The sequence below is a fragment of the Anguilla anguilla genome, chromosome 8 (genome assembly GCF_013347855.1).
Source record: "Anguilla anguilla isolate fAngAng1 chromosome 8, fAngAng1.pri, whole genome shotgun sequence".
In the NCBI taxonomy this organism is placed as follows: Eukaryota; Metazoa; Chordata; class Actinopteri; order Anguilliformes; family Anguillidae; genus Anguilla; species Anguilla anguilla.
The window spans coordinates 50,556,190-50,575,481 of NC_049208.1; the positions used below are offsets into that span (position 1 = coordinate 50,556,190).

A 19,292-nucleotide genomic window follows, 5' to 3' on the forward strand; every position below is an offset into this window, starting at 1 on the left:
CAGGAAAGCACCTGGAGTACACTTTTATTTTGTTTTCTCAAATTAATATGCGGTCCGAATTCACATATCCTTTTGGTGAGATCACATCTGGGCTACAAATAGAGTTTTTGTTGACTCGGCTGGTCGGTTTCCTTCCTACCTTCTTCGTGGGTCATGTGAATGCAGTAGTAAGAGATGGCACTCAATTAGCCTGAATCCAGCTGAGAGGCACGAGTTCCGCACCACTGTTAGAAATCCACTGTTCGGATTTCGTTCTTAACGTCATGATCAATTCGGTTTAAATCACTATTTTGAAAGAAGCATAGCTGCCGATTCTTTAACATGACAGGAAAATATTGTTCTCATGTTAGAACTTTTTAAAATTTAGTTTATAGCGTGTTTCCAATAAGTTGAAAATATGCAATGTTTTGAATGGAACGGATTTAAAATTGACTCCATTAGGGTGAATAGGCACTGCATGACATTGCGCAAAATAGGCCTTGTGACAATCTTATTTTCTGATGAGGATGTTTGAGTTATACTGTTAGGTAGGCCATTGCTTATTTTTGTATAATAAACACAAATGTTTCATTAAAAAACAAGAAAGAAATAAAATTTACGTGGTATTCAAATTGAACATTGATAAACATTCGTATCACACTACAAACTTTCCTGCTAAACTAGTCTACAACAAAGACTATCACACAGAGATGACGTTGTTCATTTGCATGTTTTGGGGTTGGCCATGCTAAGGAAGGACAGAGTTAAAATCTACAGTCTATGGTTGAAACAAGCGGAATCCGCCTCAGACGCTCAACAACTCCAGAAACAAGTAAGGCGAAATCACATAAGAAATCTTGATTAAGAATTGAATAACAAGCGTAAGGTACTTAGTTGGCATTGGCAAGCCAGAGTTAAATTGCCTCTTTCGTTTGGTTGACTTTTTTTCTAGTCGATAGCTATCTTGGTAGCTGTCTGCCTGTCTAGTAACCCTACTGTTTTTATCGAGGCTGTGAACTCATTGACGGGAAGGTCTAGACCGTTCACGGTATAAATGGCGTTAATGTGATTTTTTAAGGCTAGCTATAATATTGTTTACTAGCTAGTTTATCTCTTGAACTGCAAAATAGCTAGCATTAACACTAGCTAGCATCAGCAGCATTACACCTCTAGCTCGCTTGTCTGGGAAAAGCTGTTATGCTAACGTTAAGTTGGCTAACCTTTGTCTGATAACTGTAATGTTACATGCAGCAGCAGTATTACCAAGCGGCAAGAAATACCATTTAATATAAACTATAGCAGTTTATATTGATGTACAGTGGCAAGCGAACGATTGCTAACGCGGACTACATACGTATCAGCTATCAACCTATCAGATCTGTTTCGTGTTGATCTAATCTGTATGTTTGCTAGCTCCGTAGCTACGCGCATTTTATAATCAAACTCCAAACCAGTCACCCAATATGTAGCACAAAAAGCATGCTTTCCGTATATAGTATAGTGTTCAAACTAGCCAGCTAATGTAGCTAGCTACGGTAGCTCATTGGTAACGTGACAGTTAGGCCCTGGGTGGAGCATTTCGGCTGTCAATAGTGTGTCTTTGTAAATTGTGGGCATGCGCAACAGCACGCAACATGACTGAATCATGGTCGCCCACGAGCTGCGATGTTCCACGGAGGCTTTAACCGTGATGATCTATTCACGTCTGTCCGTGCAGTAGCCTATGGGTTTTTTAATCCCAAAGTAACATTTTGTGCTTGCATTAATAATAGATACGACCTTTACCACGTGGCTGTGATTCAAGGCGTTTGTGTTATTCCCTTTTGTGGACTTTCCTTACATTCTAAAGTTCTGCTTTTGTATCTTATCAGCTTCATCATATTACCAGTTGTAAATTTGATGTGAAATGTAGGCTTGTAGATTGCTGTTGAGTGACTGATAAGCAAACGTGTTATGTCATCTGCATTAAACGAGGTCAGCAGTCCCAAATAACAACAGAAGATAAACGTTTTAAAAACGAGTTTGAGCCGCGTCGTCCTGTTGCGTTATTCCAGCGATCACCTGAGTCACCACTGCTAAAATTCAAAATTAACTTTCTGATCTATATTTGTAGTAAAAAAGAAATGATGATTGAATCCATCCGGGCCAGTGTTCCAGATTCATACTGTGAATGTGACTGGCTGTCTGCCACCAGGTTACAGCCAGGTACAAGAATTAACTTTGACCTGCACAGGGAGAGCCTGCCTGCCTGTGCTGTTCACTCATGCAGAAAACCTGACCTCTCACCTTTCCCTCAGGTATTGGACGTCGGCATTCGGGGGAACCTTCCACTTGCCCCTCCCCCTTCCTCCTGACGTGAGACTGGTGATTGGCCAGCGCGGTTCCTTCCTCCTGACGTGAGACTGGTGATTGGCCAGCGCAGTTCTCAGCCATGTCGTACGGGAAGGGCGATGCCTACGGCTCCCAGCCGCGGGACTTCGGCGGCCTCATCCAGACGTGCGGCTCCAACATCCAGAAAATCACGCAGAACAGTGAGTGTGTCCGTGTGAGTCGGGAGAGCTGTGCAAATGCTAGGCTAATGCATTGCGTGGCTGGAGAGCCATGCTAATGCTAGGCTAATGCCTTCTGTGGCTAGAGAGCCGTGCTAATGCTAGGCTAATGCATTGCGTGGCTTGAGAGCCGTGCTAATGCTAGGCTAATGCCTTCTGTGGCTGAAGAGCCGTGCTAATGCTAGGCTAATGCATTGCGTGGCTGGAGAACTGTGCTAATGCTAGGCTAATGCCTTCCGTGGCTGGAGAGCCGTGCTAATGCTACGCTAATGCATTGCGTGGCTGGAGAACTGTGTTAATGCTACGCTAATGCATTGCGTGGCTGGAGAACTGTGCTAATGCTACGCTAATGCCTTCTGTGGCTGGAGAGCCGTGCTAATGCTAGGCTAATTCCTTCCCTTCTCTCCATACAGACCGGTCTTTGTCAGCACGTGTTATAGACCGTCTACTTCCATCTGTTTTTCTTCATGGCTGTGTTTCTTTAAGTGATGGGCCACTGCATCACATGAAGTGAAACAGTGATAATTGGTTAAAGCGTGTATGATGCTTTTGAAGAAGTACAGAAAAGTTCCATCAAATCTCATTACAGCTATAAAAGTTACGGAGACAGACTGACTTGGAGAAAGGAGAGTACGCTTGACTTTACATTTTTAATGGGGGTTCATGAAGTGTAGATGAACAAGGAGGGAAACATGTGTTTAGGGGTGCAGTTCACACTGATATTTTTTTCACGCAGAACTAAAGAAAACCACTTTCTGGCACAGTAACTCACCAGGACTTGCAGTAGATACAGTGACCCTTGGGGTGCTCAAAACCAGGCTAATCTTGAGACTAGAATGGCGAGCATTGTTGAGCTGAATGGCCTGTTCTCATCAATGTTATGCTATGTCATGTTAAGATGGGCTGGATGGCTTGTTTTTTTTGTGTGAAATTATTAAAAAATTATTTATGTTTTTGTATGAAGGCCATGGTCTTTGTAATGTGCTAATCTGTGGAAGTTCATCAGTCAGTCTGGTTGTATTACCTGACGTAATCATTGCATTTAGAGGAAGTATTATGTCAGGCTTTCAGAACCTAGTGATGCTGTTTTGTTAGCGACTCAAGTGTCTCACTCTGTCCTGTGTATTTCTGTTGCCATCTCCTCCTTCCCGTAGCTGCCCAGATTAAAAGCATGGTGAACCAGCTGGGGACGAAACAGGACACCAGCGAGCTTCAGGACAGGCTGTGAGTCTCGCTCCTGCTCCATGAAGCCCCGCCCCCTCTTTCTAGCATGACATACGGTTCAGTGACACAGCTTTTGCTGTTACCTGATAAAAAACTATGCAGAGTTGATTGTACCTCACAGGAGCTGATGGTTTTACCTTTGGCCCCTCCGTGTCCATTATTTTACATGAAGGTAATTCATAAAAAAAAAAATTTTAATGCGTGGTTACGCATGTTCGATTTCTCTACAGGCAGCAGTTGCAGCACTACACAAACCAACTTGCCAAGGAGACCAACAAGCACCTGAAGGACCTGGGCTCTCTCGCTCTACCCATGTCCCCCTCAGAGCAGGTGTGTGTGTGTGTGGCTCTGTTCCTGCGTCAGCGTGTGTGTGTGTGTGTGTAGGGTGGGTTCCTACGCTCTGTAATTCAGGGCCTCTGCAGGGTTCCTTATTCCTTATATCAGTGCATTTCAGTGCAAGTTTACTGAATTCAGAGTGAGTGGGCCCTGACCCTGCTAGCCTGCTTCTTGTAAAGCCTGGACTGGCTCAAACTGCGATACATTGGAGGCGCAGTTTGCATCCCTGAGCTGAGCACCATCCAGAAAAGTGTGTGTGTGTGACTGGGAGAGACACTGTGGGTACCAGTCAAAAAAATATGTGTGTGAGACCAGATGAGGGACAGAGATACTGTGGGTACCAGTTAAAAAGTGTGTTTGTGACAGGGAGAGATGCTGTTGTTACCCATCAAAATCTGTGTGTATGTGTGTGTTTGTGACTGGGTGAGACTGGGTACCAGTCAGAAAAGTGTGTGTGTTTCTGGGAGAGACACTGTGGGTACTGGTCAGAAAAGTGTGTTTGTGACTGGGTGAGACACTGTGGGTACTGGTCAGAAAAGTGTGTGTGTGACTGGGAGAGACTGGGTACCAGTCAGAAAGGTGTGTGTGTGTGACTGGGAGAGACTGGGTACCAGTCAGAAAGGTGTGTGTGTGTGACTGGGAGAGACTGGGTACCAGTCAGAAAGGTGTGTGTGTGTGACTGGGTGAGACGCTGTGGGTACCAGTCAGAAAAGTGTGTTTGTGACTGGGTGAGACACTGTGGGTACCAGTCAGATAAGTGTGTGTGTGACTGGGAGAGACTGGGTACCAGTCAGGAAGGTGTGTGTGAGTGCTGGGGGAGACGCTGTGGGTACCAGTCAGAAAGGTGTGTGTGTGTGAGTCCTGGGGGAGATGCTGTGGGTACCTTTTGGGAGGTGCCGCTGTGCTGTAAGCTTCCCCTCCGGTCCCCAGAGGCAGCAGAAGCTCCAGAGGGACCGGCTGATGAACGAGTTCTCCGCCGCGCTCAACAACTTCCAGGCCGTGCAGCGCCGCGCCGCCGACAAGGAGAAGGAGTCGGTGGCCAGGGCGCGCGCCGGGTCCCGCCTCTCGGTGAGAACGGGGGCGGGGGGGCGTGGCCTAAAACAAGTCATCCGTGACTCTGCCTGTCAGTCATCTGCTGCTAGGAAACTGGCCTTGAAAGGTTTAATCTGCGGGTGTGGAGTGGGTGAAGGAAAACTGAACTCTGTTAGGTTTCTTTTCAAGCTTTATGGTAATTTACACAGATGTCATGTCCTGAAACCGGTACTAAGGCATGAAGTTTGATATTCTCTCGCATGTCCGACACTGTTGGGACCAGAGGTGGGCTAGATAGAGGGGAAACTGTTCAGATGAGTCACGACGGCCAGCGTGGAGTTTATTTTCGAGTGCAGCGTGTGGGAGATTGTTGTATGGCCGAGAAGGCCTCACATCCTGTCTGAGTGCTTTCTGGAATTCACCCTGCCCATAACCTCGTTTTTTTCTCTTTCAGGCTGAAGGTAGTGAGCAGCTGGTGTCTTTTGATAAGTGAGTCTTCAATGTTCATTTGGTACAGTGATATCGGTCCAGCCAACTTCCCTTGGCGTGATTGGATCATTTATACAGTCATTCAGATCACAGGTTTTGACCGTTCAAGGGCCAAGCATGTGCATTTTTTTCTGTCAGTACTCCTGATGGTTTTGCAGTGTGTCTGTTATCTCTGTCGGTAATTCTGTCATGACTGAGACGTGAGTGTGTTCTGTCAGTAGTCCTGAGAACTGTGACTGTTTGCTCTGTCAGTAATCCTGAGAGCACTGACATGTCTGTGTGCTCTGTCAGTAATCTGGAGGACTGGGGTCAGTCGACGACGCAGAGCGAGGAGGCGGCCATAACGGAGGAGGACCTGGAGCTCATCAAGGAGAGAGAGACCAACATCCGACAGCTGGAGGTGAGGCTGGCCAGCGCAGCCACGCCCCTTCCGCACAGCCACACCCCTTTCACTCAGCCACGCCCCTTCCACACAGCCACGCCCCTTCCTCTCAGCCATGCCCCTTATGCACAGCCACGCCCCTTCTGCATAGCCACGCCCCCTCTGCACAGCCGCGCCCCTTCCGCACAGCCACGGGCTAAAGACTCGCTCCTCATTGGCCGGATGAGCAGATCTCCCGCCCTCTGGCAGCGGTGGCCGCTCTGAGCGTTCCTCAGGACTCGTGTGTTTCTGCTTTTTAATCATTACGGACAGGTGTCACTGTGAGGAGAAATCACACAGAATAAGAATGCATTTCAAACCTGCCTGCTCGGGAATATTATCAAGCATAACAGTTTTTCAGCAGAACACCAGTGCTGTCTTGCTAGTGAATATATTTGCTGACGCTAACGCAAAGCTCCTGTAAAAGTCCAGATATTTGACTGTTGAGCATCCCCGATCCCGTTGACATTTTGGGTGAGCCCCTGACCTTTCTGTTCACCTGAATCCATCCTGACGCCGCACCGTCTGCAGCTCAAATGCTCACTCACATCTCATGTCTTTACAGTCAGATATCTTGGATGTGAACCAGATTTTTAAGGACCTGGCAGTAATGATTCATGACCAGGGAGAAATGATCGGTAAGTGCTCTGTGTGTGCGTGTTTGTGTGTGTTGTATATCCTCTGTAGTGTGCGTGCATGTGTGTGTGTGTATGTCCTCTGCAGTGTGTGTGTGTGTGTGTGTGTGTGTGTGTGTGCATGTGCTTGTGTGTGTGTGCATGTGCGTGTGTGCACATGTATGTTGTATATCCTCTGCAGTGTGTGTGCGTGTGATCCTGTCCTGTTGCTGGCCGAGCGCTGGGTCTGACTGGGCCTCTCTCTCTGATTGGCAGACAGCATCGAGGCGAACGTGGAGAGCGCCGAGGTGCACGTGGAGCGAGGGGCGGAGCAGCTGCAGAGGGCCGCGTACTACCAGGTGAGAGCCTGGCTGTGTCTCCCAGCTCGGACAGGCACATCGGGAGAGGCTGCCAGTTCGAATCCCAGGTCTGCTCTCACTTTCACAGCGAACCCAAGCGGCTCCAACGTAGGACCTATAGCTATGAGGTCAAGCTTTTCCCGTGGTGTGTTAATTACTCTTGTGGAGCAGGTTTTTGGAATTTTTTTCAAATTCCAAGTTAGTGTTCTAGAACTCCACTGCTTTCAGTTACCACTAGTGATTGTGACATCACCATTAGAATGTTCAGTTAAGAACATTCTAATCGCACATTTGTGACCGTACACCTTAAAGGGTTCGCCTGTCATTTGTGATCACTATAGCCTGAGAATCTGTGGCCTAAAGGGATAAGCAGGGACTTTTTCGGGGGGGGGGGGGAAGAGAGTGTGGCCCTTGTGCGGGAACCCAGAGTCAAAGCCTCTCCTGTTTCTCTCCCCTTCAGGGAAAGTCCCGGAAGAAGATGTGCATCCTGGCCATGGTGCTGTCGATCATCATCACCGTGCTGGGTATCATCATTTGGTTGGCCACCAAATGAGCCCCCCCCGACACCCGAGCAGAAAAAAACACTCCCTGCGTTCCTTCAGCCTGTCGGGGGAAGGGGGTGTCACGATAAAGTCAGCATCGCAATTCACCAGTCTGAGGGAAAAAAAAAGTTTCGAAACGCCGGAAATGTTTCGAAACCAGTTTGAAACTGAAGGAAAAGTTTTTGAAAGGTTAAAACACGGTTTGAATCTCCGCGGGCAGGCATTTGTGCTCGCGTTAAAGAGTTTTGCAAAACAAACTTTCGTTTTTTTTCCCCCCAAGACTACAGCACCTATTTTACAAAGTTTCGCCACTACGCATTTGAACCTATGAATACTGGGATTTCTGATGCTGTTCTCCTGGGGCAGAAGTTTGTTCTGCAGATTTTTAAATTCTGAAAATGACAGTCTGAAAAACAAGTTTTGTAAGGGTGAAAGCTTAAAGCTTTGAGCGGGTGAAACTTCATTTTGAATCTTTGCGGGTGTATGTTTGTGTGCGTGTTTCACGCTAATCATTCGTAGAAGAGTCTTGTAGACATGAAACAAGCAAGACCTTTCACTTTTTATGTCTTGTGGGTAGCTTGCTCAAATGGAAAGTTTCAATTTCTACATTAAGTTGCTAGCTAGCCAGCTGGGAGCCAGTTCAGCGGAGCAAGTCAGTTATGCTAGTTTTGCAACTTAATGTAGAAATTGATCCTTTCCATTTGAGCAAGCTACCCACAAGACCTAAAAAGTGAAAGGTCTTGCTGGTTTTATGTTCGTGATCTTTTGTAAGCCTTTTTTGGTATTGTAATCTTGCACATTTTGTGATAAAGTTCTGCTGAACCATTGATCAAGTTTGTTACAAGCATTTAAAATTATTTCACAATAATTCAAATCGGAAATGCAACAACTTCTTTATTTCAAGCCTGCAAGACACTTCTGCAAATGATTAGTGGGAAATATGTGTACAAACACACTCGCACAGATTCAAATTAAAGCTTCAACCTTTCAAGACCTAGCTTTCGCCTTTTCAAAGAAATTTCAGACTGTCATTTTCAGAGTTTCAAAACCTGGAGAACAAAATTGTACCCTGGTAGAACAGTGTCAGGTATCCCATGATTCATTGCTTCGCAGACATAGTGGCAAGTAGTGGCATTGTAGTCATGGGGGGGGGGGGGGGGGGGGGGGGAGGGAGGACCTCTGTTTTGCAAGACTCATAAGTGAGAACAAACAGAGTTTCAAAACTTTTTTCCAGAGTTTCAGAACCTTTTTTCAAATTTGCAAATTGTGACATTGATTTAACGCCATAGAAGGGGGGGGGGGTGGTCGGAGAAAATGTTTTTAGAAGCGTACGCACGCCAACCTGGGGCAGGGTGGGCGGGGCTGGGGGAGAAGTAATGGGGGGGGGGGGGGGGGGGGATCGAGGGTGAGGGTGGGCGCTGAGCTTCCTGTAAAAACAGTCCCATTTAGTCTCACGCCAGCCTCTGGTCACATGCTGCAGAAATGATATTTATACGCTAACAGAGGAGATGAAGGACAAAACAAACCCTATTGACTGAAATAAGACTTAATATTCTATTAGATTTTTTTTTGTACTGTTTAATGCACTAACACTGCTGTACTTTGGAGGAAGTAATGATGATTATCGATTGCTGTTGCTACAGTAGTCATTGTAAAGCGCAATGGTGTACAGATGTGTATAATTGTATGCAAGGCTGCATTAATTTCACGTTTATCTAAATTCTGCCGAGGGGCTTTTTATGTTAAGTGTGTTCAGCTCGTAGTCCGAACCTCCCACATTTCAACACTACATCAAGAGTCTGTGCCAACTGCTTCACGCAATTTGATGATAAATGTATATGTATGTACATATATATACACACACGGATTTATAGATGGCTTTATCAGATGGTATACACTATTAAAATGTAAGTGTACTATTTAAGTGGTAATTGAATAAATTGTTCTAGTCAACTGCATACAGTATATAATTCCTAGAAACTCCTAGAAGCTGTTTTTTTAAAATTGTTTTTATTTTGAGGATGACAGATGACTGTAAGGTTTTGAGTAGGTTATAATTTTTCAAGTTGTGTCAAACTACATGACCGATCATCGTATTTTATTTTATTAGACTGCATGTATAACAGGCACAAAAACTCCTGTCAATAAAGTGTTATTGTCCTAAAAACTGCAATGCAACAAACAAACAGCCACAAGTCTGTTTAGAATAGAATGTCACTTTATAATCATCAACTTTGTTTTTTTAAAAATTATGTTTTTTCTGTTAATGTCAAAGTAGTAAAAAAAAAAAAAGTGTCTCATGCTTGCAGTTTTTTTATTCTCTGGATTTCTGAACTGAATATTTCCCACCACAGCCTTAAGTGGCGAAATACTAACTTGAATACATTTCTGGGAGTCTCTGATTCCAGAAGGTTCCTGGCTCTTTACCCATCCCTGTTCCTTTCTCTTCATTGAAAACTAACACTCCCCCCTCTTGATCAATTACAACTGCACAGCTTTTAAAATGACATTACATTACAAGCATTTAGCAGACACTTTTAACCAGAGCGACTTGCACTACTCTTACATAGCATTTACACTGCATCCATCCATTTATATAGCTGGATATATACTGAAGCACTGCAGGTTAAGTACTTTACTGAAGGGTACAACGGCAGTATCCTGCCGAGGAATTGAACCTGTGACTTTTAGGTTACAAGACTAACACCTTGCCCATTATACTACACTGCCGCCCCAGTTCATCACTGCTCCTTCCTGTTCATCGCTCACAGCACCCCAGAAATAGCTGCTCCTCATTGATCGCCCCTATTAAAAAAAGACACTTCCTGTTCCTTTGGCCTTCATGGCATCTGTTGCTAGGCACAGCAGGCTGAAAGTGATCAGCACCCCAGTAGAGTTTGGCTAATTTTGGGGGTGTGTTATATGTGTTACTGCAATGGAACCTCAAATCAAGGAAAATGTCATTTCCATTAAGTAGTCCTCAAATAACTGAATGTGTTTTACCATTTATATGAACTCCCCCATATTGTGTGTGTGTGTGTGTGTGTGGGGGGGGGGGGGATATTCTGTCCATAGTTCAGGAATCCTGTGCTGAGTTTCATTTGTCAGTATCCAGTATTGTCATTCCTGCTTGTAATATACTTGCGCAGTATCCGACATTATCCACTAGGGGTCATCAAGCAGTCCTTGAAGCAGTTACGCCGCCAGTGTTCCGTTTTTGTGTTTTCAAACTAAATCCAAAATTTCTGCTGAAAAATGGTAGTTATTTTAATTCCGCCAAGCCAAGTCCAGCAATTCTTTCCGTCATTCCTCTTATTTCTCGAATTGTGCGACTCTGCTTGCTTTCGAGGTGTCCTGTCAGAATGCTGAAATACAGAGAATATTTGGAATAAAACCAATTAAACTTGTTTTACTGTTAGAAATATTTTTTTTCAAACATTGAATGTTAAATAGAAATAGACTGAGCTCTTTTTGTGCATGCGAGTTCATACCAGGTGCATCCTTCTAATGATATTGTTGGATATTCACTGGCTGAGGACTCAGTAGTTCTCTGGGGTCTGTTGGTTGGAGTCACTAGGTATATGAAAGCCACTATAGTCACTGAAACGCAGTGATGTCATCTCTTTCCCTGCCGTTGCACACAGGTAACGTCAAGCGGAGTGTCTACTGTGTCTGTGTATGGGGCAGGGCGGGGTCATTCTTTAAAAGTAGCTTATACTCATTAAGAAACAGCTGATCAATATGGAATATTGAAATTGCCACGTTGCACACCCATGGGTACCATAAGATGGTTGTTTATCATATTGAAGAGAGGAAGGTAAGAGGCTGGGCCTAGTTGCACTGTTGTAGGTCTGCAAGGGAGAAAACCATCACTTAGCGCCATCTGCTGGTGGGTGGTGGATGGCGGACCTCCTGGGGTGTCATCTAACAGATGGGTGGGGGTGGTGGTTGTGGGATGGGGGGGTCTCTCTCCACTGCCTCATTTGGGGGCTGATACGATGGATTGCTCCAGAGATTGCCCCTGCTGGCGTGCACATGTGCGTGTATGTGTGCATACTTACAGAGGCTAATTCATCATTTTTTTTCTGGAACTTTCTCCACTCAACATTTTATATTCCAGCTGTTCTCATCCCTTCATTTCAACAGATACTCGGGAATGTATGTGAATGAGACCTATATTACCAATACGGTCTCATTCACATACATCCCCGAGTATCTGTTGAAATGAAGGGATGAGAACAGCTGGAATATAAAATGTTGAGTTTTTTTTGTTACCAAAACCAAATTTCATAGTCGAACTGTCTTAAGAGTAGAGTTTGACTAATTTTGGGGGTGGAATCTGTAATATCAGCAGGTGTGGTATCTTGAGACTGGAAGGAGTAGCCTTGCCTTGGGTCTTTTGCTTTGATTCATGTTTGACTGCAGTGACGCAAAAGGGCGAAAGACCAAGCTGCCTGGCCTCATTGTGGAGAAAAATGAGCTTAACTATCCCAGCCTGCGCTACGATGTTACATAAACGCGTTTGGCGGCACAAGCATCCCAGCGTCGGGGCTCTGACGAACATCGACTGACCGAAAGCTTAAAGCCATTGAAAGAGACTCGTGATTCATCTCGGTGTGCCAAAACGTTTTCTTTGTTCATTCGCTGCTTTTTTTTTTGTATTTGTTAGACCTGAGTCTATTCAAAGTTGCTCTTTTTACCGTTGGCCATTGAGAATCGAACCATTCATTTCAATGGGGAGAGAGTAACAAAGGTAAAAACCAACAATAAGTGTGACTCTGGAATTGCCACCACAGTCTAAGTTTTCTCAGCTAAATTATCCAGCCATAACATTCAATTTGCTATTATACAGTAATAACACCCATGTACACCACTCACGCTTACTCTTGCAGAACCACAGGTTGTGAAAGATTTTGTTGATCAATTAAACAGTTCGTTTTATCATTAACTCACCTCACCTAATGCCTTGTGTCTGAATTGTTTTTTAAGTCGAAAACAAACCACTCTGCAGCTCTGAGAGAGAAGGGGGTGAACAGATTCTTCTCTTCACTCACTCACATGTGTGGCTGTGATTGAAGCAAACAGCTGTAATTTAAAGTTGAGTGCTTCAAACAGACATTAAAATGAATACAAAACATATGATAAGATATGCAGATCAAATACACTTACATGGTTGGATATATCAACCCCAGGATACTACCATAACAAGTTTTAGATTAAGTGCTTAAGTGGTAGTTTATGAACTAGGACAACTGCCAAAGCAGGGTTACGAATGAGAAATATATGACTGAATAATGAATATAGTAATATTATCATTAATATTACCCTCCCTCGTATTATTCCTGGAAAAAGTGAAAGCACTTACAGCGTGCGGCTGTGTAGTACAAAATCGTTTTAAGCCACCTATTTACGGTGCTCTTAGGGCTGTCAAATGCGACTCGTGTACATGCAATTACTGATTTAACGGCGGAAACATTTCCTTATAAAATATGAATCCCGTGGATTCACGAGGCACCCTATTCCAATCCTCTTTGTGGTGGAGTGGAATGGCTGTCTATGTCCTGTAGGCTGAGATGCTCCCCCCCCCCCCCCCCCCCCCCCCCCCCCCCATCCCATCCTCAGTGACGTTTTAGAGAGAAGAAGACGGTGTCGCTGAACAAGAGGCCCGATTTCTTAAAGGTGCACAGTACGATAAATTATAACAGGCAGGAATTGGGGACAGCGCACTCAGAAGCTCTCAGGTAAACAAGTTTACGCGGTGCAGTCGCATTTCGCATCATTTTTTCCCTCTCAGCGTTCTGTTTGTAATTTGACAAAATTATAGACGGGGGTAGAGGTACTGATGCTGGTGATGCGCTTAGCTCGCAACGGGATTAGCCCGCTACACTCTCTATACTGTTCGCTGAACATATATTTTGCGCGTCGTAAATTCCATCCCGAGTTGGTCTTCGCCATGTGTTCTATGTGGATTTGTTTTATTTCCGAAATAGAGGTTTTTGAATGATGCTGTCACATCTCAGTGCCTGGCATACATAGATGAGCATGCATATGGTATGCGGAAACAATTAATTAATTTTCGGGTGCGAATAGGATGGGGCTGTTTTCGATGTTTTCCACCGTGTCGCTGTCTGTTCAGTATGGCTTCTGTACAGTGACAACAGAAAGCATATTGCCTGTCAGGGAGAGGGATTATTAACATCGCTCGCCGCAATGACACAGCGAATAGAGCAGAACAAACGGTCTATTTATTTTTTAAATAAAAGCATGAAAACATCTTTGACGGCGTAAACATACTCTAGTAGCCTAATTCTGAGTGGACCTAGCCTATAGCGTGATCCCGTGAATTTGGCTTGCGTTTCTTTTTCTGTACGGCGATGGCGAAAACATGTCTGCACTAATGCATCTTATAGGATACCAAGTGCCATACAATCGTTTGCGATGAATGAATGCTTTACTATTTCTAATTCTCTACTGCCATTGACTTACAGATGCTGCCGCACCGTGAGTCGCTGGTACTCTCACTCTCTCTGTCGGTATGTGTGGGAGTAGGCTATTGCACTGACCGGCTCTTTCGAAAACGAACGGGGAGAAATTGCTCGTATCAGCGGTAGTCAGTTTGGAGTGAGATAGCGGAGATCGAGTTGCGGCGCCGCGCTCTCTGTCTCAAAGACAGGTTCACATCAGCACTTGACAGCTATTGACACTTTCATTGATCAAATCTGCTCTGTCATTAAAAGCGTGGGAATGGAATCGACACCACTTCGGTTTAACGGGAACGGACATTGTCTCATTAAAAAAAAACGTTGACGACATAAAGGCGTCTATTCTCCTTAAACTAGTTTGTCAAAAATAAAGGCGCTTCTTAAATTTAATTTCGCCGGAAGTAATGCCTAGAGAAGTAAATGCATTGCAGCTAACGCGCGGAGATTTACATTTCACTTAATTTGCATGCATAGGAAGTCTTCAGATTTTAAATTATGTTTGAGATTATTCAGATTTGAAATAACAATGTCAGAATGTTTATTTGGATCTGTTATGTTAGTTGTGCTCTTTGCTGCTGTGTTGGCAGTAAAAGCTACAAACTGGGCCGAACTGTTGATCCCATTGTTTGCTGCCCTTTGTCAAGATTTAGGGCCAGTCCTAGACTAAAGATTAAACCTAGTACTAGGCTAAATTTTATTTTGAATGGAGATTCTCCAAGCTTAATCTGTGTCCATGAAACCAGCCCTTTGACCTTAATAAAACTGAGTTTAACCTTTTGTTTCAAAACGCTGCACTTGAGTCATTTTATACCGAAAACAGCACTTCAAATAATCTTACATTGGTGTATTGAATCGTTTTATATACCCTCCACTGAATTCAGTCTCTTTATATGAAAGCACACAGCAAAATAATCAAATCTTACAAAGTCAATGGAGTCCACTATGGCCAGTATGGATTTGTATAAACTCTGTTAGTTTTGAATTAAGAATGGACACTTTACCGCACAGTATTCTGTTCTCTTGAATGGAAGAACTGCTTTAAGAAGCTCTGCTTTATTAAACGTCGGCACGGGTTCGCTCTGTAGCGAAGCACTGCATTGGCTCGCTCGTTTGTATCGCTGTTTGTTTTATGGTCCTGCAGCAGCGTGGTGCCACCAGCACTTAGACGGGGAATGCTGCAGTTGAACTCTGTGCACCGCTCTGAGACGCTTAATGTGTCCCAGGCACTTATTTCCCACACTACAAACCCCACAATGCACTTCAGGAGAGCTAGCAGCGCCCAGTGAGATGAGAGACGCCTCTCTCTCTCTCTCGGATGACAACTTGTAACCTTGCAGGTCCCTGGTCAGTAGCTAGGGGGCGCCTGTACTGCAGTAACCAGTGGAGCAGTGACTCAACCGACTTAACCGTCCCCCTGTCCAGGAAAGAGCCTATGTGGCACCTTACCACCCATGCCACTCAGGACGAAATCAGGGGTACAGAGCTCTGGTCCTGGAAGGCTAGTCTGCATGTTGGTCTTTTCCAATCAGTTAATTAGTTTTCTGACAGCTACGCTGACCCACTCCTGTGCAGTATAACATTTAGGATACATTTGTGCTCTGTAGCTGGTGCCTACGTGAATGTCAGATCAAGATATCCATTCATCCATTATCTATACCCGCTTATCCTGAGCAGGATCGCGGGAGGTGCTGGAGCCTATCGTGCATTAGCCTAACTACATGTCTTTGGACTGTGGGAGGAAACCCACAGGGACACGGGGAGAACATGCAAACTCCACACAGAAAGGCCCCAAGCTGAGATTCCAACCCACGACCTTCTTGCTGTGAGGCGACAGTGCCAGACCAAGATATGACTGAGCCGATTAAAGAATCAAGAGCAGAAGCTGGCGCAAAAATCCCGAAACGGATCGGCCCTTGTCTGCGCACCCCTGTCCCCAGACGGACTCTCCGTTGTGTTGAAGCGCTGCTGCGGTTTCCTCAGACAGTGACGGGCCGTGTGGAGCGGGGTCTCAGCCAGCAAGCCTGCCCGACACAGTGACTGGTAAATGGTAAATGGACTGCATTTATATAGCGCTTTTATCCAAAGCGCTTTACAATTGATGCCTCTCATTCACCAGAGCAGTTAGGGGTTAGGTGTCTTGCTCAAGGACACTTCGACACGCCCAGGGCGGGGTTTGAACCGGCAACCCTCCGACTGCCAGACAATCGGTCTTACCTCCTGAGCTATGTCGCCCCATAACACCAGTGACGCCTCTTCCACACGGGCGCTGTGCGCTAAGCCTCCAGCGCCATTAGCATCGGAAACGGGGTTCTCTGTCCGGCGAACGGGATGCGAGGCGCCCCTGGCTGGGGGCGCAATAATAGGAAATTAGATTTAATTTCCGGGGAACATGAAAGATTTAGCAGGCCAGTTGTGTGTGCGGAATGGTCGCAACGATCCGCTACCGCGCCGCGGTGATTTAACGGCAACGTCACGGCAACGCACTGTGGGAGGAACTCTCTGCTGTCACGAAGATAGTGTATTACAAAGATACGCTATCGCAGCAAACGTGCCACTCGGAGGACGATCGTACTTCAGAACGATGCACTGTCAGATTGATCGCGCTCTGATCGGTGGCCAAATTTACGACGGGTTCCTTTTTTTCCCCCTCCTCGTTCTCCTGCGATTTTGGTGCCCCGGTTTGCGTCGCGTGTCCCGTGGCCGTTCGGCGCGCTCACAGCCAGCGGGGGGGCAGTGGCCTCAGCCGGGCCTTCGCAAAACAATAAAAATAAAAACAAGAGCACCGAGCTTTCGGGCCTAGGGGTGCAGTTTGTGAAGGCACGCTTGTTCGCCCGTGACAGGGCACAGACAGTTACAAGTGCTGCCCTCCATATTGGGGGCCCTACAAACTGTACCAGAGTCAGTGAACAGAGGTCACACCTCTCTCTCTCTCTCTCTCTCTCTCTCCCTCTCCCTCTCCCTCTCCCTCTCTCCCTCTCTCTCTCTCTCTCTCTCTCTCTCTCTGGGCTTTTCTCAGGTCACTGTGCCATATTTATCTTCCTGTTCTGTATTACGATCATAGGTTAGCGAAGTTAACTAGCGTTCAGTGCTTCAGTGATGTTGGCTGTACCACTGCCTGGTCTGTGGGTGCTGTTAGACCCCATCTGGCACTGCTGCCCTAGCATTGTGGGTTTCTGTGGAGATAAGAGTCTGCTAAATAAATGGAAGGTAATGGAGAAACGCTGCAGCACTAATCCGTGAAATGGCTGGAGCACGGGACAGCCTGTACTGCGGCTCAGCAACAACCCGACTGTGCTGCCTGAGTGGGTTTAAAAGCACAAAGATTAAGGAACCTTTAAATTGAATTGAAATTCACTTAGATTGCGATGATAGTGGTATCTATGGGATTAGTTGACGCAAGCTGACAGTTCCTCGTTGTGCAGAATTTTCGACATTAAAGTATTCTCAGGAGGGGAATTAGCTTACCCATTGTTTCTCTTGAGAAACTTTAGTATGGATGTGGTTTTGAAGAAAAGGAATGGCCTGAAATAAATTAACAAACAAGTCTAAAGCCGAGTGATTATAGCAAGTGAGTTTGGACATTTTAGTGTTTTTCAAAAACAGGCGAACGTCTGTATTTATGTGTCACTGCGTTTTGCTAACCTGTCTTTCTCTCCCCGCCTGCACCCCATCCCACGGGAACACTGTTCCCCCATCCTGTTCTGGAATGGTCTCGGATGTCCCGGGGGTCCCTCTGGTGGTATCTGGTGAGTGTATTGTCTGTTCACCCCCACTTATTGGTGATGATGTAATTGTAGTCTTTGTGTTTCTTGGCACAGTATTGTGATTTTCACAGCAATACCCACATGCTTTCTTTGCGTCTTTGTGTGTATGAAGGGTGGGTTGTTTCAAAAAAAGACACTTAGCTGGGTGGAGTGTGGCTGTAGCAGACAGCTACCAAGGGAAGACGAATGCACGCAGTAATTGAATTAACACAGTTCAAACAATGGCAGTTGGGGCATGATGATGTCACAGTAAAGGGGGTTGGATATGAGATGTTCTTTCACCTGGTTGGTCACCATTAATTTGATCCTGTACAGTGTGCATTACTCCCACTGTAGCTGCCCCACCCCTGGCACTGCTGTCATTATAGAATTATAATGTGTGAAAGGAGGAATTCTATTGGCTGGAATAATCACCTTGCTGGGTGGAGCCTGTGTGAGCATTCTGTGATTTCAGCCAATGAAAGTGGTCCTCTGTGGTTGGCTGCAGGCAGTTGCTCCTGCCTTCATTTTATCCCAGCTAGTCCCACAGAATGTTCTGGATAGTAACAAAAATGTAAAGTGCAGAACAGCTATTCCCACGTTTTTTATTGTAGTTTAGCCCACGCCTTCATGAATAGTAGTAAGAAGCATTAAATCGGAGTGTATTGGATCTGGTGTTAGGGGAAAATAACATGGACCTGTGCATCTGGCAGGTCTACAGAATCTGTGGCCTGTGTCTAAGGCTGAGACTGCGAGGCAGCCCGACTTGTTGTAATATCTGAACTTCTTTCGTAATCTCCAGATGTCGACTTGCGCTCTCTGCTCCGGGCTAATTATTATCTGCCTGTCTAATGAAATGAGCACGGGACAAGCAAGGTCCCCAAGGTGCGCTCCACCTCATTAATGCCGTTAATGAAGCCGGCGATCGGGGAGGTTTGTGTGGAACACCGCTGTCACCAATTAATTTCGGTCGCCGCTAACTACGAGGTAGGAACACGACCGCGTGCCTGTAGCGAACGCGTCATGGCGGTGGTGCAGCCTCGCCGAGCAGCTGTTTCCTGCTCTTGGACGACACGGAGACGTGTTCTGTATATACGTCGAAGACGTCAAATTTCATGGTGTGTAAAACAATAAGTTGCGCTTCAAATGAATTCCACTCCCTGTGTCTCTTGCTGTTGTATTCTACGTGGTATCCACTGTATAATTGACTTCTTTTTCAAGTTGGCTGGAACCAAATTTTTCCTTGGGTTGATAAAGGTCAGACCTGGGTCAAATACGTATTTGTTTTGGATTAAAATACTTTTCTGTGCTCTGTTGGTCTTGCCTGGTGTAATTGAGCCTGCCAATAGGACCGGAAGGTGGGGTTTGCACTTTTTGAGAGTATTTCATTGGTTACAATACACCAGACATAATCAGAAAAGCGTAGAAACGTATTTGAATCCAAAAGAAATACAGTACGTATTTGACCCAGGTCTGATAAAGATCTACTGACTTTACTGACAAGCGTGCCTCAAAAAGCCAG

The 19,292-nt window shown here is 45.5% G+C and overlaps 2 protein-coding genes across 3 annotated transcripts in view; both read left to right on the forward strand.

The window, feature by feature from the left end:
- The first annotated feature begins 658 nt into the window (after window positions 1–658).
- On the forward strand, window positions 659–7,673 carry LOC118234720 (syntaxin-12-like). Its single transcript, XM_035431504.1, has 10 exons — window positions 659–811; window positions 2,277–2,510; window positions 3,683–3,752; window positions 3,983–4,082; window positions 5,019–5,156; window positions 5,575–5,609; window positions 5,901–6,009; window positions 6,596–6,668; window positions 6,921–7,003; window positions 7,464–7,673. The coding sequence occupies exons 2-10, from the start codon at window positions 2,411–2,413 to the stop codon at window positions 7,554–7,556; spliced, it is 801 nt and encodes a 266-aa protein (XP_035287395.1). The 5' UTR covers window positions 659–811; window positions 2,277–2,410; the 3' UTR covers window positions 7,557–7,673.
- Window positions 7,674–17,668: 9,995 nt separating this feature from the next.
- Window positions 17,669–19,292, forward strand: part of LOC118234636 (protein 4.1-like) — a 42,370-nt gene continuing 40,746 nt past the window's right edge. Inside the window, exon 1 of one of the 2 annotated variants that reach the window (XM_035431318.1) lies at window positions 17,669–17,773. In XM_035431318.1, coding sequence (XP_035287209.1) covers window positions 17,734–17,773 — 40 coding nt within the window. In that variant the 5' untranslated portion in view covers window positions 17,669–17,733. The remainder of the gene's footprint in view (window positions 17,774–19,292) is intronic. The other variant, XM_035431317.1, reaches the window with a different exon arrangement.

What these genes read in the sequence shown, in the direction of transcription:
- LOC118234720 (XM_035431504.1), top strand. Translation starts at nt 2,411, where the DNA reads ATGTCGTACGGGAAGGGCGATGCCTACGGCTCCCAGCCGCGGGACTTC. An exon ending in AGCGAGCTTCAGGACAGGCT is followed by an intron (nt 3,753 to 3,982) that starts GTGAGTCTCGCT and finishes ATTTCTCTACAG; the next exon opens with GCAGCAGTTGCAGCACTACA. An exon ending in CCATGTCCCCCTCAGAGCAG is followed by an intron (nt 4,083 to 5,018) that starts GTGTGTGTGTGT and finishes TCCGGTCCCCAG; the next exon opens with AGGCAGCAGAAGCTCCAGAG.